This window comes from Akebia trifoliata, chromosome 1, assembly GCF_017979445.1.
Source record: "Akebia trifoliata isolate Shusen 1 chromosome 1, ASM1797944v1, whole genome shotgun sequence".
Taxonomy (NCBI): Eukaryota; Viridiplantae; Streptophyta; class Magnoliopsida; order Ranunculales; family Lardizabalaceae; genus Akebia; species Akebia trifoliata.
The window spans coordinates 24,959,131-24,982,944 of NC_141375.1; the positions used below are offsets into that span (position 1 = coordinate 24,959,131).

Here is a 23,814-nt window from a genome sequence, read left to right on the forward strand (position 1 = left end):
AAGATAAAAAAAAAATATTAAAGTAGATTAAAAGGGAAAATAAAAAATATAGTAAAGTTAGGGAAGGTAAAGAATAAATGAAATAAAATAGATCTCAAGAAACTATAATTTGATTAAAGTAGTATTATTAAAAAAAAATTAAAATTAAAAGGGTAAGAGATGCAAAATAATAAAGCAAATTAAAAGGGTAAAAGAAAAAATATAATATAGTTAGAGAGACATCCTTTTTCTAATTAAGTGGTAAAAGTTAAAAAAAAAAATTTGGAGAAGTATTATTAAAAAAAATTAAAATTTAAGGAGGTAAAAGATGAAAAACAATAAAGTAAATTAATGGGATATAAAAGAAAAATATAGTAAATTAGAGGAGGTAAAGAATAAAAGAAATAAAGTGAATCCCATGATACTACAGTTTGCTGGGAGATTTAACCCACAAAATAGTAAATGATGGTTATCTCTTTTAATTGTAATTGATTCGATGTTTATGTCACACACACAATTGTTTAGATGTTTTTTATTATTTAGATTTGATAATAGTCAGGATTTAATAAAATTGTAGGAAAATCAATAGAATTTTTGGTAGAAAAATCAAGGATTTTTAAAATGGAGTTAAAGTGAGGTTGAAAATTATAGATAATAAAAAATAATTTAAATAAAAATCAAGGGCTTTTTGACTAAGAGGTTGAAAATGGTGGTATTAAGGTCAATTTTTCATTAATCTATAATAGAAGAGTTAGGTCAAGGTAGAGAAGATGTCATTAGGTTGGAAACAAAAGAGGGCTTCTCAAATATTAACCAAAATTTTGTTCTATTTCTTTTTCATTTAAACGAGATGAGTCGAGCTGAGTTGGTTATTATGGGTCAGTTGGCGGTGACAGATCGCCTTGTCATCATTCTTTCTCCTTAAACTATGGTTGATTGTCTTTCCCCAGTCAACATTCTCTCCTTAACCATGGTTAGGTTGTTAACTCTTTTAGTTGGGTCAACATTCTCATCATAACCATGGTTAGATTGTTAACTCCTCCTTTTGTTGCTTAGCTGGAGGATGCTGGCACGGTACACAGCACATGGCCAGCTGCCCCTGTCCCATACCTTCGATTGAAAAGACCATAATACCCTTATGAGCCAGACATTTAACGAAATCTTCTCGATGCCATAGTAAGAACCCAGTATATAATATACTGTATACCACCAGTTCAAGTTATTTATGGGAATGGAATTGGCCGATAAATGAGATGAAGGGTAGTTTCGTAATTCTTCATACAAATTTTAATCTTACATTGGATTCTAATTTAGGAGACGAGAATAAGAAATTGAGATATTTGATATTGTCACACCGATTTTTCATTAACTGTCACACCTAATAATAAGAAGAGTCGTGTTGGAGTGGCTTCAAGCTGGAACCTCATATTATTTCGATGAAAAAATCATCTATAATTTCTATCCACTTTCATGTCAAGAAGTGCGATATGATGCTCCATCCTAAGGCCACGTCAACATTATTTTAATAATAATATGTCATGTTATTGGAAAACTATTAGAAAATTTTCAACTCTTTTCAAAGATAATTTATATTTTTTAATTTAAAAAAAAAATTATTTAATTGAATGAAATTCCTTAAAAAAATGAATTTTCTTAAAATTTGCAATTATGAGATCTCATGCTTAGAGTAGTTAGGATCATTGACAAAAGAGATATACTATGAGAAAATCCTTGACAGAGTGGCATAAAAAAATGACAACTTCAAACCAATCTTCATCATGAAGCCAAGGTCACAGCTCTCAAGGTATGGTTTTAAAACTCGTTTTGATGTTTCGTCTAATCCATGAATGAGATCGAGTCGTCCGATTTAATCATCTCATTCAATAATGATGCCTTCCACCTTATTTGAGCACCTCAAGTTTGAGATGACTTGTCAATCTGTCTCATTAAAGGACGATACTGAAAGGAATCGAACGAGATTTAAAACCATGTCCTAGAGTGGTTAATATTTGTCAAATATAACACAAACTTAGTACCAAATGGTTGGAACTAACAACTACGTATGACTTCTACATACTTATAAAGGTATGGAAATAAAGTTGAAGGTATGCATTCTACCCTAACACAAGTGAACACTCTCCAAAATTGAAAGTTGATTTGTGATCAAATTAAAATAAGCAAACAACCCACCCAACTAAGCATTAAATTAGGAAAAGAACAATTTAAAGATTTTTCATAAAATGTATCACGCATCTTGATATGATAATGTAATAATTTTTCATTACATCTCATGTGAACATAATGTTTAATAGAGTTTTACTAAGATTAATTTACATAATCTATTTTATCAAACATAAATATATCATAATCAAAATCAAATAACTATTGATCATTGGACTCGAATTCATCCAATAGGGAGATGCTGGTCATTGATGGTCCCAAAAGAAGAAGAAAATAAGATAAATAGAGAGAATGGTCATCTCTACTTCATACTGCCAACTCAATGGGAACATGTGAGCACACCACACATGCCACAACATCTACACACTTTCTCTCTCTCTCTCTCTCTCTCTCGTCTTGTAAAATTGGCAGAAATATAAATGCAAAGAGATTAGAAGAAATAATAAACAAAGAGAGACTAATAAGCGAGAGAGAAAGCAGACTTTGTCTGCAGGTGAAAGTGGGAGGAGAGAAGGAACTCTCTCTCTCAAACCACTCTTCATCCTTCTTTCTTTCTCCGGGTCTCCTTCAGTATCTCTGATCTTTTTCATCTCTTTGTTCTTCTTGGTTTTGGTGGTTTATTTAATGGAAGAGACAGACATCGTTGATAGAGAGGAGGATTGAAGAAAATTACGAACACCCAGAAAACAAAATATAAAATCTTTTTGGTTGTTTAGGGAGAAATGTCGCATTCTGAGACACCAACAGCCGAAATTGGGTTTGATTCCCTGACTGATAAGTTTCACACATTGTTGAGCTACGAGAACAATAAGCCAGATTTCAAAGAACTCGATCTGGGTTCTCCAGTTTCTCCTCTAAGAACTCGTAGTTCGGGCGGTAGAGCTACTTCTTCCACCCCTGCCCATAGCAGCTCTAGCTCTTCTGGTTCTGTTTCTAGCAAAACTGGGAACAACCCAGTTGTTAAAAGAGCTGATAAAGGTGGAAATAATAACTCGGGTGAGCTTTCGGGGTCGAGCGAAAACAGCCCAACGGCTGTTGAAAGTGTCCGATTCACCTCAGTGATTCGTAATCCCAAACCCGGTCATAGGAGATCGAATTCTTGCAGTAACACATTGATCTATTCAGGTGGAAGCGCTGCTGTGAGTTCGATTAATTCTCCTGTTATGAGTGTTCTTCCGACCGGGAACATTTGTCCTTCTGGAAAACTTTTGAAGACGGGAATGGGTTGTAGGAATTCGGCTCGAAAGGATGTTTTGGGATCGGGAATAGGGAATTATGGGCACGGAAGTATAATGCGGGGCACAATTGGGGTGAAATTGGGTGGAGATAAGGGAGCAAGTTCAGATCTCGAGGAGATAAAGAGGGAAGGGAACGAACAGTTTATAAGGGGGAATTTTGTGGAGGCTCTGTGTTTGTATGATCAAGCTATTACGATTTCACCCGATAATGCAGTATGTAGGAACAACAGGGCAGCAGCATTAGTGGGGCTTGGCAGATTGGTCGAGGCGGTGAGGGAATGCGAGGAGGCAGTTAGATTGGATCCTGGGTATGGGAGGGCGCATCAGCGATTGGTGTCTCTGTATCTGCGGTGAGTGAGCAAGAAAGATTCGACCTTGCATTGTTATTATGTTTCTATAGCTTATATTTCCTTCATTTTAATTGATTTTTTAGTGGAAATAATGTTTGTTTTTCATTTTTGTCATTGAGTTTTTTGTGAATGAATATGAATGGCTCGTGTTTTTATGATCTGCCTTACTGTTTAAATTTTTGTTATGGGTTTTCTTTGTCTTTCTTTGATGTTTGAGTGATTTGGATGAATGGGTTCTGTTTTAGTTTGCTGTTCAGTCTATTTAGATTAATAGAATCTATTGAATTTCTTCTTGAATTATTGAGATTAATGGGTTATCTTTGATTTCTTCTTAGCAAAGTTTGAGATGTTTAGTTTCAGTGGTGCTTTTGTAGTCTATGTAGATTAATAGAATCTGTTGGATTTCAGCCTGAATTATTGAGATTAATGGGTTATCTTTTATTTGCTCTTCTCAAACTTTGAGCTGTTTATTTTCAACAATGCTTGTGTATTTCTGTATCTTGCTAATCTAAGTGGCATTATAAATCATGAGTACCTTTAATTTTCATGGTGACTTGATTGATTTAGATTCATGGGTAATTTCTGTAGCCCTTAGAACCATTTAAGTTTCTTTGTATTTTCATCATTTTAGCTGGTTTTGTGAAATGTGGATCAATCAGTTGGATCTCCATTGTTTCTCCTCATTGTGTCATTAAGGAATCTAGATTTGTTAAGATTGGTCAATGTTCCTTTAACTTGATTTTTCTACAGATTTGGCCAAGTTGAGAATGCACAGAGGCACCTTTATTTTCCCGGGCAGCGGCCTGATCCAGCTGAGTTGCAAAAGTTGCGGGCAGTGGAGAACCATATGAGCAGATGTGCTGATGCCAGGAAGATTGGTGATTGGAAGAGTGCTTTAAGGGAAGGTGATGCTGCCATTGCTTCCGGGGCAGACACTTCTCCTCAGGTAAAATCCTCATGTCTAGTTTCTTCAGTAAAATTTTTGCGAGATAAGAAAATCAGCCTACCTGAATGGGTATGAATGGAATTTACAGCTCTTTGCATGTAGAGTAGAAGCCCTTCTGAAGCTCTACCAACTCAAGGATGCAGACTCCGGCCTGGCAAACATTCCCAAATTTGAAACATTTCTTCCCTCCTACTCACAAACCAAGTTCTCCGGGATGCTCTCTGAATCGTACGTGTTCTTCGTCCGAGCGCAAGTTGAAATGGCATTGGGAAGGTGAGTTCAGAAATGTCAAGTTCCACAAGACAAATAGTTAAGGGTCTTTTGGGGTGAGTGAGAATGGGTGATGGATGTCTTGCAGGTTTGAGAATGCAGTTGAAATTGCTGAGAAGGCCAGGAAGATTGATCCAAAAAACATTGAGGTCTCAGTGATGCTTAACAATGTGAGGTCGGTGGCAAGAGCCCGTGCCCATGGTAATGATCTCTTTAATTCGGGTAAGTTTAATGAAGCTTGTTCAGTTTATGGGGAAGGCCTCGAGTTCGATCCTTCCAACTCCGTTCTCTATTGCAATAGAGCGGCTTGTTGGTCAAAGCTTAGACAGTGGGAAAGATCTATTGAAGACTGTAATCAAGCTCTCAGGTTTCAACCCAATTACACCAAGGCCCTTCTTCGGCGTGCGGCATCTAATGGCAAGGTGAATTAAATTTTTAACTTTTTGTTTCGTCTCCATGTGTTTTATTTGCAACTAGAAGGTGGCATGTGGTCTTATTTGCAATTTAAAATGTTGATTAAAGGGCTCTTGAAGATTACATAGTACAAAACAGGACTTTTTTTTTTTTTTTTTTGTAATTTTGAAAACTAAGTAAGGTGATTATAAGATAGTGGGATGGAATTTTCTTGGTTTTTGACCAAAATGACCTGATTATATTAAGTTTAAATATAAAAATGGTGGCATTTATGGCCGCTCCAATTTTGGTGTCGAACCATTTCTACTCTGCCTTCTCCCATTGTAATAGTGAAGATTTGGCTCCCAGAAATTTAATGGGGTAAAATTAATCAATCATTTGCTCCTTTTGTTGTGGGATTATAGCTTGAACGGTGGGCCGAATCAGTGAAAGATTATGAGGTCTTGAGGAGGGAGCTTCCCGGAGACAATGAGGTGGCAGAATCTCTATTCCATGCCCAACTTTCCTTGAAGAAATCCCAGGGGGAGGAAACCTATAATCTAAAGTTTGGTGGCGAAGTAGTGGAAATCTCAGACATAAATCAGTTTGGAGCGGCTATATCTGCCCCAGGTGGCCCCTCCTGTTTTTTTTTCTCTGTTGTGTTGGTTCTTCAATTAATTACAACTAATTATGAATGAATGATACTTATACTTCAACTCTCAGGTGTTTCAGTAGTCCATTTCAAGGCAGGCTCAAACCAGCAATGCGAGCAGATATCCCCATTTGTGAACATGTTATGTGTTCGATATCCATCTATTAATTTTTTCAAGGTAGAACCCATAGTAAACAAATATCAATCATGTTTGTTAAACTTATTTTAGTTTTCATTTTTGTCTGATATCTGTGAACAAAAGAAAGCTATCTGATATCAATTCAATTGGATGTTGTTTCATGGAAGGTGGACGTGGAGGAGAGCCGGGCAGTAGCAAAATCTGAGAGTGTGAGGATTGTTCCAACATTCAAGATTTACAAGAAGGGTATTAGAGTAAAGGAAATGATCTGCCCAAGCGATCAGGTCTTGGAGTACTCGGTGAGGCATTATAGTCTCTAAAATAGTCTTTGCTACTGTTTCATTTTTTGCAATTTCATCACACCCACCTTGAAGCAGAAGTTTCCTAAAGCCCTCCACCCTTCCCCAATACTCATACAAAGTTACATAATAATTTCAAAGAGCCAACGCCAGAAGAACTCGGAGAGAAAACTTAGCTTATTTTTCAGTTTTTATTTATTGGTTCTGTTTTTATTCTTTCTGGTTCCATAGCTCTCCAATCCTCCTCTTTTTTTTCCGTTTGCGTAGACCTGCCCATTCTTGTATTCTCACCTTCATCTTGAGAAACTGAGAAAGATGTACAATAAATTGGCTCCTCAGTTCAATTTGAGAGAGAAAGAGAGGATTTGGTGGTAGAAGAGGTTGTATACATTATATATGATTTATACATGAGACATTGGAAGACATTGGGGTTAGTGAGAGGATTGTCATATTAATGTTCTTGTTCTAACATTCATTGAATATTAAGGGACCATAATTTGATCGAATTCACCCAAGTTCTGAGGGCATTTTTGGTTGTAGTTCTTTACGTGCCCACTGGATTAAGTCTGACCAACCAATCCAACTCTACATCCAAACACTCTGTAATGTTTATCACTTTGTAAAATTCAGGATCTTGTACTCCTATGAATTTGGTTGCAAACACCACTGCCTTGCCAATCCCATTATAACCCATCTTGGAAGATCTACTCACCAAAAATCATTTTGATTATTAATGTCTAGGAATTGGTTTCGAGAATTTTTCACCACGGTTTTGATTATAAAAAACCTCTCGAATCCGGTGGTTACATATTGCCAATGAGATTTTCTTGTGTGGGCCCTTATTCAAGGTCGTTAAACAGTCACAATTTAGTAGTAGTGCCATTAGACGATGAATTATGAAAAAAGTGGATTGAAATTATTTTGTCATTTGCAACAAAGTCAAAAGGAACATCAAAATATATATACCCTAAATTGGATAAAGAAACATTGACCCTAAATTTTTTAGATATAACTTTGATTACAACAAAGATGATGATAATGTAGTTAGACACATAATTTTAAAACTTAAGCGTTCATCGAGTCAAGTCTAGTCGCCAACTTGCAGGTTGAATCGGACTGAATCAAATTTAAAATATTTATCTTTTTTATATTCGAAAGAAATAAAAATATTTATTTAATCCACAAAAATATTACACATACCCATATAACTTGGCCAAGTTTCTTACTTGACTTGGTGCATTTTCAAGCTGCCTCGATGATTTGCCAAGTTAATTGAGAGAGTTGGGTTACATCGGGTTATAAGTCTGAATCTAGATTTCAAAACTATGGTCAGACACATTGAGCCGAAAGGAATAAAGAATTCAGGTTATAAATTGTACTCTTCAATTTCATATAAGGAAATAGCTTTATGTTATTGTTTCCCCATGGTTACTTAAACCAAATCCCATTACATGATAAATATACCTTCAAGTATGCTTATGGTATTTATTTCTCTACTAACAAATCTGTCCCCCCTTAGAGAAGTCCAGACTGAATTTTAAAAACACAAACACAAACATATAAACCATATAAAGCTGGTTTCTACCACATAATCAAACACCATCTAATAGTGAACCATGAAGAACACTAAAAAAGGCCACAAATCCTACTGGCCTGCACCAAATGCCTCGACTGGGAAGGTCTTGGTGACGCCCGCAAGGCTCTTGAAGTGAATTTTCCCGGTCGGTGGGTTATCGATATAGATCTCATTAACGGGTGGCCACAACATGAGCTCCTTTGCCTTAACTCCCTTGAGTTTCTTGATCCGTTTGTTCTCGATGTATCCACGTATCTCTACATCATAGCTTACTTGCTTACTAATCATCTTGAAACCATGTTCCACCTTCTTCTTTTGTAAGATCCACATGTATCCGGTGCTCCGAACAAATCCAACTTCGACCACGTTTTCGAGTGGGAGAAGGCCTAGAGGAAGCCCAAACTCTTCTAAAAGAGTAGTGGCCATTTTCAAACCCTCCTCATGACCTTTCTTCACAATGCCTCCTTCCTTCTCTGCCATGGCTGATTTCACTAAGTCTATATGAGAGAAATTTGAAATATATTCTTTTTTTTCTTGCTTAATGTCTTTAGGGGGAGAAGGTGGTGTAGAATTTATAGTTTGATGCGATTAGTAATTAAATGTTTGGGACAAATTGAACGGAGGAAACATAAGTAAGTTGCATTGGATGGGCCGTCACACTTTGGATTCATACTTCATAAGAATCTTATCTTTTTTTTGTCTAAAAATGCGTGCAGGTGTGCATTTTAAGACTTATCTTATTTTATTTTACTTTGATGTCGACCATAAGATGAGGCCATTTATGGTTATATATTTTGTGTTGATGGGGTGATCTTAAACATTTGATCAATTTGATTAGTTTCAATTATACATTTTAGTGAAAAATTAGTAGGGAAAATTACTTAATCAGCTATATATTTTGTAGAAATTACTGACTAGGATATAATGCCAAAATTACTCAATAAGTTCGAGAATCGTAAATTTGTACGGTTCGTGATACACGATTGCACTTCCCATAGAAAGTATATCTCAAGGGAGTTGTGTATCTTGAGATGTACAGATCTACAGTTCTCGAACTTATCCACGTCAAAGAGTCGATAGAGTATGTCACCTAGTAAGTCATATTATCAGGATTTTTTTTTTTTTAAATATCTACAAAAATAAATATATCTTATTTCATAAAATCATTTTTGAGGAAATATATATATATATATGATGTAAGGTACTTGTACAACAATTTGGTTAATTTACCTCTATGGGCTTAAGTAATTCAGATTCATAGAAAGGGTAAATAGCAAAGATGACCAATACAATAGATAACCATCTTTGTAAAATTAAATTAAATTAAATTTTATTTATGAAATTAGTATATGATAATTTTTGTAAATAAAAAAAAAAATTGAGATCGATCTTTGATCCAATTGTGATCGACCTCTTACAACAATCTAGATCATTGATTTTACAATGTCGATATCGATGCTAGAACATGATTAGCTAATATCCATTAACAATTTAAATAATCGATTTTGACAACTTGATTTTAAGTTATTATAGGGATGAGAAGTCATTAAGAATGAAAGATTCTAATAACTGGATTACTAAGCGGCCGCACGTAATTTCCCTTAAAATAATGCTTACTGAGTGGTGTGAAGGCCTTGGGCATCATTTTTATTTTTCAGAATAACGACAGTGGAGTTGAGTTACGCAACAGTGGACTCTATTACAGATAGATAGTGAGAAATGTTAAACTAACTTCCTACAACACTGCCCCCAGCATTGCACTGAGGTGGTGATGTGGATAGAACCATTGATGCTTTTTCTCAGTATACAAGTGTTGCACACTCGAGGAAAATCAATGGTTCTCTATATAAACAGTGTTGTAGGGTGTCAGTGTAGCACATCTCGTGGATAGTACCAAATTTTATTTTAAAATTATCTTTAAATGAAATTTGAATTTTAAAGAGGATTGTTTCTTCACCTGGATATTGTCTAGCTACCCACCTATGTCGATTTAGGGTACTAAGCAGCGTATGGATTAGCTGTGCACCAATGGGGAGTAGTTATGTATCAGAGTGAGAGGAACAGGAGGATGGATGACGATACTTGTTTAGACAACTCCAAATCTTTGGGATAAGATTTCGATGACGATAATGATGGTTTTTTTTTTTTTTTTTTCCGTTTGTATTTGACATTGTAAGCATCAAAATTTTGATGAGATTTTTACAAATTTTATAAATAAAAATGAAGTACCTAAAATTATAAATAGGCCTCGCATCCAAATTGAATTTATTAATTGAGAATGTGCCTCCTACAAGTCTAGGTTTTGAATTTTCACATATAAAACCCATGGTTCAATAAATCTAAGTGATTCGCATTAAGTATTGGGTCAATGTACTCAACAAACGGGTTAGTCCATGATTAAATTCAAAACCCATTAAAATGGGTTGGATTAATAATCAAATACCATTTAAATCGATTATGTAAAATCCGGTTAGGTAGGGGGCATATTTGAAAATGTTATTTTACTTCTCTCATTGAGAGGGAATCTAAATCACTTTCTCTCTGAAGACAGAAGTTCTTCTTCTAGAGAAGAAGAAGCTCTCAAGTCATATTCCAGAGATAAAGCAAAGCTCTTCAAGAGACTTGGAGTCCAATTTAAAAAAAAGATCAAGTCTAAAGTCATTCTCCGAAAGTCAAGAAATCTTTCTTAGTCGATGAAGTACAAAGTTTAGAGAGAAAAAAATCTACAAAAGTCTCTAAGAAGATCAAACACAAACAAAGTCATCATCAAGGTAACTTTCTCAATTGATACAACACAAAATCCAAAAAGAATAAAAACTACATACGTCATTATTTTGTATTTGACTGTTAATCAGAGGAAAATACTGAGATTTGTACTTCCGTTTTTTTCAAAATAAATAAAATCATTTGCGATCTTATTTCATGAATCTCGAGATAGATTTGTTAAAATTTATTGTTAACAGACATGTTTTCACACATTTATAGTTTCACTTTACGAAAACATATAATTCATGACAAATCATACCACTTACATGGTTATAAGCTTACCCCTAATATATTTCATGAAAATATTTCTCTCATCCTCGTTTTCGTTTGGAACTTTCATCTTCATTGTTGTCTATGTAAAGATATCTTTGAAAGTAGTGAAATTTTCACCTTAGGAAGAACTTTCAAGTTCCTCAAATGAATATATTGCTTATCATTACTTCAATCTACTTCCAATTGATTTCCTTAATAGATTATATTATAAATCTAGGAACCATTTCATTTATGAAATTAAATTTTTACCATCTTTATTTTCTTTTTAATTTTAAAAATTCTGTGAAAGTTTGTTGATGATAATCCAAATTATACTCAAAACTTTTCCCATCTCGATTTTAATTTCCTTACTGTATCCGAGTTATCAATTTTGGGAGAGTTGTTAAGAGTGGGTGCTTGAATTAGCTCTCCTCATAGAATGCTGATTTTTGAAACCCAACCCACACGGTATTCAAAAACTCACCGTCGTGGCTTGGGCAAAGAACCGTAGATTCGGCCCCTGAGATACACAACTGACCTGTCGTTAAAAGAATCTACAGTTCTTTGCACATGACACGTAAGTGAAATTTTTGAGTCCAGTTGTCAGGTTGAGTTCAAAAATCATTGGTCCTCCTCATATCATCGTACATCTCTCCCCAGATTAAACAAAAGTTGACAACCCATCGTCCATTTCCCATTTATATCTTGTTTTGCACGACGACATTAGTGGGTACAACTTAAGAGAACTCGGAGATCAGAAATCAAAACAAACTTATTCCAGTAGAAACAACCGTTGTCTTTCCACAGAGATCATGGAGGTCTCTGCTATCCCATTTGCTTAGCCACCAAAAAGATTTGCTTAGCCACCAAAAAAGAAAATGATAGGAAGGAGAGCAAGTAGAGAAGAGAATAACAAAAAAGAATCTGCAAATCTGTCAAAAATGCAACTATACTTATTATTTCACCTAACCAACAGACCCCATTGGAACTTATTACTGGATTTTCTGTCAAACAAGGCATAAAAGAACTGCAGTACACGGTCTTTCCAGCCAAAGCAGTAAAACACACACTCTATAAGTCCAGACAGCAAAATTTTGATTTTTCCTAGTATGAAAAAAGCCTCAGAATCCAGACAGACAACAAATACCATCATTCAATTAATTCTCATTTGCAAACTTGATCCCTTTCTCAATGGAAGCTTTAAGTTCGGATTTGAGACTTTCCAAGCCTTGCTTCTCATAATCAGAGAGAGGGCCCAACCCAAGTACTTCTTCCACACCATTCTTTCCCAGCCTTACCTGTGCACACCATTAAACATAATTGTTGGGTCCTGTTCAGGAATACTTTCAATATGGAATTAAGAAATGAACAATGTGATGAAAGTGGGCATATTCCAGGTAATCAATATTCAGATATGATAGAAATAAAGGATTTCGAATCTCGAATGAATAAATCAAACTTTTCAAGATTATGATTTTGAATCTCAAATAGGAAGAACTTCCTGTACAGAAGAACAATTTGCTGGTGATTTTTGACTTTGCACTCTCTTTGTGAAGTTGGCTATTCAGAATCTCACTCCAACTAAAAAAACTTTAACAGATATTTGACAACCTATCGAGGCTTCTTGAAATTCTTAAAAATGATTCAGAACAATATTGTCCAGTTCACTATTCATACACCTAGTTAATGAACAAGACTCCAGCAGTGAACAGAAATCAGCACCATGAACTCCACTAGTAGGAATAAGCTCTTTTGGGTTTGAGAAGAAGTTAGCAGCGTTTAGTGACTTTTTTTGCTAGGCAAGCAAAGGTTAGTGGTCAGTCGTCATATCAACACTCTGCATGCCTTATCAACTTAGCTAAGTTGGCACCTTCCATGTAATAAGATGACTTACTAAATGGACGGATGTGTCAAAGATCTAATAAACAAATGGAAGCTGAGAAAAACAAGTCAATGTGGTTGAAGCAAGAATGGAGCATCAGTCCACAAGACAGCCACTCAGTTCTGAAATCAAGGCTTTGCCTTCTTATGTCGCAATATCCTCATTAAACATGATAACGTGCATTTGTTCCAAGAAGTTTAAAAAAAAAAAAAACAAACAGTGCAGCTCATTCCTGTGAATATAATGTAATGGCTTGCATGAAAGAGCATACACTTGCTAATCACAGAGAACACTAGATCAATTTAGAGAACAAATAGTCACCATACCCATTAATCATATCATATTTTATCAGAATTATTAATCATATTATACTAGATTTAGATGACAATTTTTAGGGGAAAAAAACAAGAAAACTGATGGCAATCATCTAACTTGAATATGCTTTATATGTATCAATTCTCTTGCCTCTAAATTTATCATACAATCCATATTTGAGGCTATACTGATGACATACAAGGGTATAATCAGAATTCCTTACATATCTTACCTACATTGTAATGTATCATAACAAAAAGTAACACATCGATACATTCTAATATGTTCCTATTTTTGTCTAAAATTCTGTGTTACTACAAAAGGGGGTAATCATTAATTCTGTGTTACTAAAGAAACATACAAAATAAAACATTTTTCATAATTATCTTAGTAAAAACGGTGCCACCTCAATGAAGTGGTAAAGTCTGTGCTTAGTTATACCACAGATCTGAGATCAAAACACACTTATAACCTATACTCAAAAAAAAAAAACAATAAAAAAAATCTATGTATGCATCTTGGTGTGTCCCAGTGCATGGGTGTTTCTTTTAGTATATGTGATGTGGAGATGCACAAGCGTGTTTTTTTAAGTATATGTGATCGTGGAAGTTGTACACTAAGTATCACACTTTCTTGTTATATAGCCATAAAACACAGCCTAAAATAATGTCGTGAATTTTATTGATCAGTGGCACAAAGCAGTAGCATTTGAGAGAGTGTCTGGTCATGGGGGACAAGGAAGTAGCCATTGAAAACAAATTTTAGTTAAATTAATTGATGAAGTGGGAGCGGAAACAAAATTCCAAAGCAAGAATAGTACCAAGGATAGAAGATTTCAGCAAGTAAAGCTTATCAAAAAAAGATTACATACAATATGTTGTCATTGAGTCATGATGTAAAATTGCGAGTGGGATTGAAAACGAATTGTGATTCAAATTGTAAGGTCATAAGATTTTTCTTATGAGTTAAAAAAACATAAAATGATATCCAAAAAATTTATAATAAGAAAAAAAACCCACAAATGCCCTAAATACTTTGTAATCCATCATGTAAGGATAAGGTCATGAAACATCTATACATAATAATGACAATACAATGTACCTGGTGAAACAGATATGCACTATGGAGATACTATCATAGACTTTTACAATTAATAGATCTCTTCCAAAAGATGAATCATGTATCATCACATCAACATCAAATTAAACAAGTCTTGATCTCACATCAATTGTCCCAATTTAAAAGCTTTCAAATTGTGTGCATGGATTTGCATTTTCTTGTCATCCACATATATTGTTTATGATTTAGAAAACAACAACAAAGACTAAATTTAAGAATCATTGTTTATAGATGAATTTTTTTATAATTTTTTAACGATCCTCCAAGTACTTTAAGAAAAGCAAGCTAGTCACATCAATTCACAAGAAAAAATGAACAGCTATAATAAAATGGGCTTGATTACAGCAACAAAGAAGTATTGTTTACTGTCACATTCAATAGATTTGATTCAAGCATTGAACTGTAAAATGAAATAAAGATTCACCGACATAAAAATCACTTCAACTAAATAAATAAAGGAAGTCATTGCATGAAAAGAAACAAGTATTCCCCTAGGAGACTACTGACATCATAAATAAAAGTATCAAATCAGAGAAGTAGAAAAAATTTCATTGATAAGTAGAATTCAAGCACCTTAGAAGCAAAGAAAGGTAGCTCAGTGATGGTTGATTGCACATAAGAGCATTCAACAATATCGGGAACCCCGTTGAGTCCCTTCAAACAGGCATCAGCAAAAACAGCCCCAGCATAGCTGCAGAAAATGATATAGCTTAGATTCAAACTGCAACCGATTTTACTTTTAGAATCAAACATTCAGCAACTAAAAGCAGCAATGGAACAGAGATAAGATAATGAAGCAACAAAGAGACATAAAAAGATCCTTTTGCAGCTCAGATAAGTCCCACTAAAGTAGTACTAGTCAAGTTTTTTTTAAAGACTATGTAACAACATGACATTCTGTAATGATCAAAGCATGTGTATCTTAATAAAAGCATGCGAAAGAAGTAGCAAAGAAAATTATTATATTTTAGAAAGAACAAACTCTCCAATTTCTTTCTAAACTTACAAGTTAACAGGAATTGTTATCAACTGGTATTGGGTATCAATCTTTCTCTATAACCAAATAATGATTGCAGGTATAAGTGATACTTAGTGATGATTTGGAATGATTGGAACACATGAAAACTTAACAAAGTACTGCAAACTACCAGAACTATTTACAGTTCAGTATGGACATACAACGGCATAATCTGATATAGTCAAAGAGACAAGATCAATAAAGATCTTGGAATTTTCTAAGACAATCCGACAACAATCCTTAAAAAATATGTGAAATTCACAATTTTTGTGAACCAAACAACCGAACCAGTAACTAGCTTTCTCTGTAAGCAATTTGGCTCAGCACAATCCCATATCAAGAATAATAACAAATCTTGGCTAGTTAAAAATTACTTCGTCGTTATTGGGAAAACCTTTATGAAGGAGATACATTAGTTACATTTACATATGAAAAAGTAAGGTCTTCCAAAAGTGGAACAAAACTCAAAGTGCTAGATGGCTGATACTCGAAGACCATCAAAATAGACATGAAAATCACAAAACTAAAACACTATACGAACAAGTTGAACTTCATAAGATTCCAAAATAAAAATGATTATAAAAAATTTGCATCAAAACTCTTTTTAGCAGACTCAAAATTGGTGATACCCCATAGAACCGAGATATTGAATCCAAAAAAGTGACTCAACCATTAGGAATTCCAATTTTTGCTAATTTGCCAAAGTGGAAAACTAAAAAAAAAAACTAGAACTATATTAAAACAATAACAATTTCCAGGGAAACGATTTATCCACAAAACAGCTTTGAAGGTTGGTGCCCAAACTTACGCCATGGATAATGTAGCAGATCCTTTCCCTGCCTTTGCCTCTACAACCTCTGTCCCTCCATCTTGGGTTCGCTTTGTAAGAGCCGTAATCTCTTCATCCGACAAATTACTACCCTTTGGCGTTGCCTATTAGTTTGCAAAAACAGAGAACCAATTTCCCAAATTTTCACCATAAATAACCACACCAAACATTACAAAACAAAAAAAAACCAATCTAAGAGAATGGATTAAGATCGAAGCAGAGAAAAAAAAAATTACTTGAGAAAAGAGAGGGAGAATTGTAATGCCAGCATGACCGCCAACAACGGGTATATTGACCTCTGTGAATCACAAATAAATCAATGCAAGTCTTAACCCTACTCAACAAAAAAAAAATACAATTAATAATGAAAAAAACATACCAGAAACTGGCACTTTCGCCTTTCCTGCAAAGAAAGTCTTAGCCCTAACAACATCAAGCATAGTCACACCAAACAGTTTCTTCTCATCGTAAGTCCCCGCCTTCTTGAATACCTCGGCGGCAATTGGTACAGTGGAATTCACCGGATTGCTAATCATATTAATTACCGCCTAATTTTAATAATTAAGAAATGTAACAAATCATCATCAATCAAAAACCCTAAAAAATTATATTAAATCAAAGAAACAATCACAAATCACGACTTACATTAGGGCAATACTTTGCGATCGCAGTACAGAGAGATTTAACAATACCAGCATTAATGTTGAAGAGATCATCACGAGTCATTCCAGGTTTTCTTGGCACACCAGCAGGGATGATCACCAAATCAGATCCCTCCAAAGCTTGCCCTAATTGATCTTCACCCATGAATCCAGCAACCTAAAAAACCCAAACTCGAAGAGAAAAACAAACAGATTAGGTCAAATAAAGAAACCCTAGATCTATAAAGAGGATTGATGGAGGGGAAGGAGAGAAGAAACCTCAGATCTGGTGTTGATATGGCTGACATCGGCTGCAACACCAGGAGTTCCAGCGATATCGTAGAGAGCGAGCTTAGAGACAAGTGGGTTGAGCTTCATGAGGAGAGCGAGTGGTTGTCCGATTCCACCCGCCGCACCCAAGACTGCAACTTTCCGCTCCGTATTCGACTCAGAAGCATAGGATCTACGGAGAAGATGAGATGAAAACGAAGATGGAGAAGTCGTAGAAGCGCTTCTGAGAGCTCTTTCGACGGATCTGAACATCGAAGCCCTCATTTTCGCTTGTGTGTGAGAGAGAGGAAATGAAACAGTGATGAATAAAGTCAGGGGAAAGAAAGGGCTTTTTGAAGAAGCGAAAGTGGTTTGGTGTTGTGTGGTTTTCGAGAACTCCGTCACTTAGAACTTTTTTACAACCATTTGGGACCGTTGAAAATAATTAGATGATTGATATCTGATGATTAAAATGACTTTATTACAACCATTTGGGACCGTCGAAAATAATTAGATGTTATCTGATGGTTTATATTGACTAATATTGTTGGCTAAATAGCATTTGGTGGGAGATATTTCAAAGGAAAAGTTGACACGTGCTATCTTTTGTCACGTGCTATTGTTATTTTTCAGAGACCACGTAAGAAGCTGCCAAGTGGCAGTTAGCTTCAGGTGATTTTGTTGAGACCCTTGGCCTGGGGTCTTCTATGGAAGACTAATGAAATGACGTAAATGCCCTCTTCTTCTAAAATGTCTAAATTTTCAGATTGACTGTTTTTTAATCTTTGAAAAGTAATTAATTTTATTAGTAAGAAATTCATGTTCATCAAATCATTTGTATATTATGTCTCAATATATGTCTTGCTCGCATTATATCCCATATGGTCAATAGTTAAATATTTTACATGTTCATCGATGATCATTATTAGGCCATTTTATTCATTACAATGGATCTATATTGTTAAAAAATATATTAATCAAAATTAAAATCTGAATATTTGCAAAATTTGAATCAAAATACCCATTTATTTTGAATTCATCGGACATAACAATAAGCAACTAGAAATCATTTGAGTGTTGTGAGTAACAAAGACACTTTGTACAATTACTTTTTGGGGAAAAAAGATTTATACTCATGTGGATACATATCATGTATGCATACGACTTTCTACAGTTGAGGTGTATCCTCTTTCATCAATAATCCTCATTTTATATAATCCCTGGGAGACAATAATTTTTATTTAACACAATTAAAAAAATAAATATCAAATCAAAGAACACTAAGATTTATGTAATTCACAAGGATGACTACATGTGCAGATCTAATCTTCTTCACTGTGAGAGTCAATGAAGAAAAATACTTGAAATTTAATATCAAATCCGAGCCGAACGTCCTTGTACACCTCTCTTTGTCTTTCTCTCAAAACTTAGAAGAAAAAAAAAATACCATAATCATAAGAACTAACCCATGACATTACCATTTATTTGATTCCAAGAAAAGAACCTATTCCCACTGTTCAATTGAGATACCATTTAGTGGTTGGGTTAAAAGATAATAATAAATAACATAAACTTAGCTTTAGAATTTGTATAGTAGACTTGAAACTTGATGGGACAAACCCACAAGTCTATTTAGTAACCTCGATCAAATCAACTCAAAATCAAATTAAATTATAAGGTTGTATTTAACATTCAAGTCATGCTATCAAAGAAAAGCATTTATGATTCTTATACACTTCCACGTCAAGAAAGTAAGACATGAGCTACAATCTTGAGATCACTCTAAGCATTATTCTTAATATTTTTGCAAAGAACAAAAGAAAAATAATTTTTATTTTTACTCGACACCTTAAACATAAGTACTATTTATATTTATGAATGATGCTGAAGTGACCTCAAGATTGTACCTCATATTGCACATCTCGATATGAAAAGTGTGTAAGAACTATAGATACTTTTTGACTTGTATCTCGATGAAAAACATCTATGATTCTTACACACTTTCACGTCTGGATGTGCGATATGAAGTACAATCGTGAGGTCACTCCAAGCACAACTCTTTATATATACCTCCCCCCACCCCACACGATAACTCGGTAATTTCTTATATGCGAGAATTTTCGAGCTAACTCGGCCAAGTTGGCTTGATGAGTTTGCTCGACGAGTTCCATTGAAATTTGGGGCTAACTCACGTTGAAAACCAACTGAATCGAGCCAACTCAGGAAATTCCAAGTTGATTTGATGAGTTCTAAAACCATGGCAGAATTCATTTTCCCATGATCACTTTCTTTTGATCAAGAAAACCCCTAATAAAAACCAAAACTCTGAACAACAGACCAAAAGCTCACAATTTTCTCTCAATTAAATCACAAATAAAATTCTAGGCCGATAAGCTAACTTAATTTATTAAGACAAATGAATATATCTTATGACACAGCCATTTATGACCTAATTAACATTTAAAAAAAAAAAAAAAAAACCAGAACAAATCTGAATCTGAAAACAAATACATCTGCCATCGAAATCCACAGAAAGATAAATAAAAATAAAGCCTAATCGACCAAATAAATCAATCGAAAAACTAATTTCAACAAGGGATTTTAGAGGTGAACCACTCCATGACATGAAGAGGTGCTTTTATCAACTCTAGTGCCAACTCCACTATGATCGTCACGCATAGGCAACATGGGCAAATACAAGTCAACGTCAATCTGCAACATAAATAATTAATCCATTAAAAACAAAACAAAAACATAAATCAGATCAGAGTAGATCAAGATCAAGATCAAGAAACTCTTTTTTTTTTTTTTTTTTTAAGAAAAAAAAAAGTTAGAACGAACCCAACAATCCAGACGAGGACACCAACGATGGAGATAAGAACAGCGAGAAAAGCGAAAGGAAGACCCAATAGAAAGCCAATTGGGCGGCATTCACTGTCGCAGCAACACATCTTTAATTGCAAAAAGTGTTTGAGAATCGATTCTGATTCTTTCTTTTGCGAAAATGAAGCTTTAGAATTGTTTGTTATTAGGGTTAGGATTTCAGACCGAAGAGATGAGTGACCAAAGAAGTTGTTTCTATCTTTGCTACTACCGTCTACCCAAAGCGACAACGATAGCTGTTGGGTAGGTCCCACTGGAAGATTGGATACCTTAAAAGAAAAAATGCTAAAGTTACTTAATTAGACACTGTGTTCAACACTGCGCTAACGTGGAGGTGTACTCACAACCGTATATTCTTTTCCTCGAGAAAAAATTCAAAAGCATCAATGGTTCTGAACATACCTTCACCTCAGTGCAGGTTCCTGTGTAATCACTATAGCATTATTATAATATAGTACGAGACTTTGTAAAATATGACTCCAGACGTGACTTACGGGGTACGATTTTTATAAAACTAATGCTGGCCCTGGAGACATGTGCCCATGACATGCTCCCTTGAGGCCACTCTAGCACGGCTCATCAATTTTTCTAATTAGGCTAATATGATAAGATAATGTTAACAAGAAAGTCTTCACTCGATATATACTCAACTGATGTCTGATGTGTTTCATGATAAATTATAAGAGGTCGGTACGCAATTGACCTTGCAAGTGCAGGAACCATAGATCTTTTTTCTTGTATATACTAGGGGTGCAACTTAATTCGGTTCAAACCGAGAACCGAACCAATCCTTAAATTTTGGACTGGATTGGTTCGGTTTTAGTTAAATACAGTTCGATTTCGGATCAAAGAAAATAAGAATCGATGAGGTCGGTTTGATTTTCGGTTCAGGATTGATAAATAACCGAACCAACCCGAAAACCGATATTATATATAAAAACAAAAATGTAAATTTTTTTTTTAAATAAAAACCCTCTTCGTCTCTCTCGTCTCTCGTCTCTCGGTTGCGGCTGCGACTGCGACTACAATCTGCGCTGCCACCGACTGCCACCAGTTACAACCGTCTCTCTCTTTCTCTTCTCTCTCTCTCTTTCTCTCTCTCTCTCTCCATCGTTGTCTCTGCTGCTGCGACGGTGGGACCTGCAACCTGCGGCTGCCATCGGCACATCTCCCTCCCTCCCTCCCTCCCTCCCTCTCTCTCTCTTGCGCTGCGGTTGCGACCTCTGATTTGCAACCTACGGCCGGTGATATACGATCTGCGACAGGTTTGAGATTGGGTTTTTTTCTTTTTTTATTTTTTTTATTTTTTTTTAATTCCTTCTTTATATTGTGCTGATCTTTAGTAATTATAGGGTTTGAAATTCAAACTTTAAATCGAAGAACTGGGAATCAATTTTGTGTAGAATTCGAATGTTCTTCTCTTTTTGACAATCCATCGAACCGAACCGAACCGAATTAAGGTCGATTTGGGTTGGTTCGGTTCTAGACCAATTCGGTTCGGTTTTGATTCTCATATAGTATAACCGATCTTGGTCGATTCGGTTCTGATTTTGCTCTAAATCGAACCAACCCGAACCAAGTTGCACCCCTAGTATATACCCATAAAATGACTTATGGTTCTATGCTTTTGCTAGGTTAGTCACGTATTGACCGTATTGATTTATCACATCTTTTCTGATTACCCATTAATTAAAAAGTAGTGATAAATTGACGCTGTAAAACATGTGTGATATGTGCGCGACTGGTGTGGTAAGGACACAACACCATAGATCTTTTTTTTTTGAGATACATAAGGAAAAAAAATGAACGGTTATGTGCCCTTGCCACATCAGCCCGTATGTGTTTTGCCTTGTCAATTAAGCATTAGTCTAATTATATTGTCACACCAAATTTTAATCTTTCACACCACACATCTCTCTTACTCCCTCTCCCACATCTGGTTCAATGGTTCAAGGGTTTGGAAGATGGTTATAAGAAAATGAATTTCATTATTTGATGTAACACATGAAAATATCATAAAGAGAGATGCTTTTTTAAGGATAGTTTTAGAACAAATTAAGTCAATTCAAAATTTGACCGAGTTAACACGATTTGATTTGATTTGTCCTATATAAGCTAAAAGTTTCGAAATTATCAACCTCACAAAAAATCAGCCCATTCAAAAACTTTTAACCCCAGTTTATTAGTTGAAGAATCATGGATCGTAAATTTGAAACTACTTTTGGTGGGGTTAGAAGTTTCGGAATGGGATGATTTTTTGTGAGGATGATCTATAGGATAAAACTTCGGCTTTCATTTGGGCAACCGAATGTTGTCCATATATGTTTATATAGTGAAAAACAAAAAATGACTTGCAAATTTTCAACTTGACTCGAGTTGAATATAATTTTCGGCTTTTAAAACTTGGCCATTAGTTTTGGGGTTGGGAGAAATCTCGAAATAAAAACATTAGGATGCAGGAAAACAAATTTCTCATGAGGTGGGATGGGAAGGCATTTCCCTTTCTGGTTGGAAATTTGCCAGGATGAGAAATTGAATTCCAAGGGAAACTCGTAATTTCATGACAAAAAATCACACTTCATAGAAAATCAATTTCCTACACATTTTTCATACACAATCAAACAAAACCTTTTAAGAAAGGGACTAATTTTGCTTTCTTCTTTTTTTCCTTAATTTTCCAAATAGAAATGAATGGGTTTTCTACTTTCCATGAAAATGTTTGCAAATTCTGTCTCTATGAGTACCACTCTAAATTGGTGAACTAAATATCCTCGTTGGCAAATAACATCCTCTCACTCATTGGTGCTCTTTAAACATCATTTCTTTGTTTTTTATTTGTCTCCAACTTGTTATGGTTTCTTGATCCCCGATAGTACTTATTAGTTAACAAGGAGTTACTGTTAATCAATCCTCGAGTATTGTCGGTCAATGTTGATGTTAAGCTTGTTGAAGGGTTGTAAGGGGTAGACAATGTATTAAACCAGAGCCAACCATTTCACCGTCAAGTAGAATTTCTTCTTGTGCCCTTTGCTCGGGAATTTGGGGGTGAACGCCAATGTCCCAAGGGAAAAATCATACTTTTGTATGGGTAGGCTGCTATGGATCTGTGGACATGTCTCAATCTTCAGAGAAACATGTCAATCTCTATGTCGTGTTTGCATCTTCGTCTCTTTTATCTAATTTCTCTGATTATTGTTTAGTAATTTTTACGATTGTTACGTTACACATATTTCACCCTATCTCTCCTTCCAAACCTAATGCTTTATTTCTCTTTCAACTCTTGGTTCTTTTTAAGCAAAAGTAAAATAAAATTTTACTTTGAAAAAAAAAAAAAGACTTAGAAGATGAATTAACAAAGAAAAATTCCACAAATTCGAACTCATCATTCTCCTTTAAAAAAAAAAATCTCTTCCTTTCCCTCTCCCCCTATTCTCTTCTTGGATATGACAAAATTCCAAGTTTTGTACGTTATTCATTTTAATTCTTAGAAATATGTAGATATAACAACGAATTCATTGATTATAAAAGTGTAGAATTCACTCAAAATACATCTTTTGAAAATTAAAATAAACAGTGATCAAAACTGAAATTTGGACATAAGTTATGCACGATTTGGGAAAATCACTAATATCATACGAAATGGGCTGTTCTTAGTAAAAGTTGTTCTAGCAATAGAATATCTCATAAATTACTTGCGATGTTGGGCAGCCCACTGCTTGGAAACTATTTAACATAGGGAAACAATTTTCTTACTAAGCGTCGTTGAGCTCAAATGGGTTACCAAATTGGCCATCAAATACCAGACTTCTGGATCTC

At 34.9% G+C, this 23,814-nt stretch overlaps 4 protein-coding genes across 5 annotated transcripts; 1 reads left to right on the forward strand and 3 right to left on the reverse strand.

Annotated features, from left to right (window-relative positions):
• The first annotated feature begins 2,485 nt into the window (after positions 1-2,485).
• Positions 2,486-7,187, forward strand: LOC147411177 (inactive TPR repeat-containing thioredoxin TTL3-like). 2 transcript variants are annotated; one of them, XM_086445585.1, is made up of 7 exons: positions 2,486-3,748; positions 4,499-4,694; positions 4,783-4,967; positions 5,053-5,386; positions 5,783-5,987; positions 6,090-6,187; positions 6,316-7,187. In XM_086445585.1, the coding sequence occupies exons 1-7, from the start codon at positions 2,883-2,885 to the stop codon at positions 6,466-6,468; spliced, it is 2,037 nt and encodes a 678-aa protein (XP_086301711.1). In that variant the 5' UTR covers positions 2,486-2,882; the 3' UTR covers positions 6,469-7,187. The 2 variants fall into 2 exon arrangements, with proteins under 2 accessions (XP_086301711.1, XP_086301703.1); XM_086445577.1 differs by having other exon boundaries at positions 2,493-3,748; positions 6,081-6,187.
• A 905-nt stretch (positions 7,188-8,092) lies between these two features.
• Positions 8,093-8,503, reverse strand: LOC147411178 (uncharacterized). The gene has a single exon (XM_086431832.1). It carries the CDS (start codon positions 8,501-8,503, stop codon positions 8,093-8,095), a length of 411 nt encoding a protein of 136 aa, XP_086287958.1.
• Positions 8,504-11,974: 3,471 nt separating this feature from the next.
• Positions 11,975-17,448, reverse strand: LOC147411179 (malate dehydrogenase, mitochondrial). Its single transcript, XM_086445594.1, has 7 exons — positions 17,125-17,448; positions 16,850-17,023; positions 16,584-16,752; positions 16,441-16,502; positions 16,184-16,308; positions 14,931-15,048; positions 11,975-12,339 (listed from the first exon to the last, which is right to left on the reverse strand). Exons 1-7 carry the CDS (start codon positions 17,398-17,400, stop codon positions 12,199-12,201), a joined length of 1,065 nt encoding a protein of 354 aa, XP_086301720.1. The 5' UTR covers positions 17,401-17,448; the 3' UTR covers positions 11,975-12,198.
• A 441-nt stretch (positions 17,449-17,889) lies between these two features.
• On the reverse strand, positions 17,890-20,183 carry LOC147411180 (signaling peptide TAXIMIN 1-like). The gene is made up of 2 exons (XM_086445604.1): positions 19,957-20,183; positions 17,890-19,827 (listed from the first exon to the last, which is right to left on the reverse strand). The coding sequence occupies exons 1-2, from the start codon at positions 20,064-20,066 to the stop codon at positions 19,704-19,706; spliced, it is 234 nt and encodes a 77-aa protein (XP_086301730.1). The 5' UTR covers positions 20,067-20,183; the 3' UTR covers positions 17,890-19,703.
• Between the last annotated feature and the right edge of the window lie 3,631 nt (positions 20,184-23,814).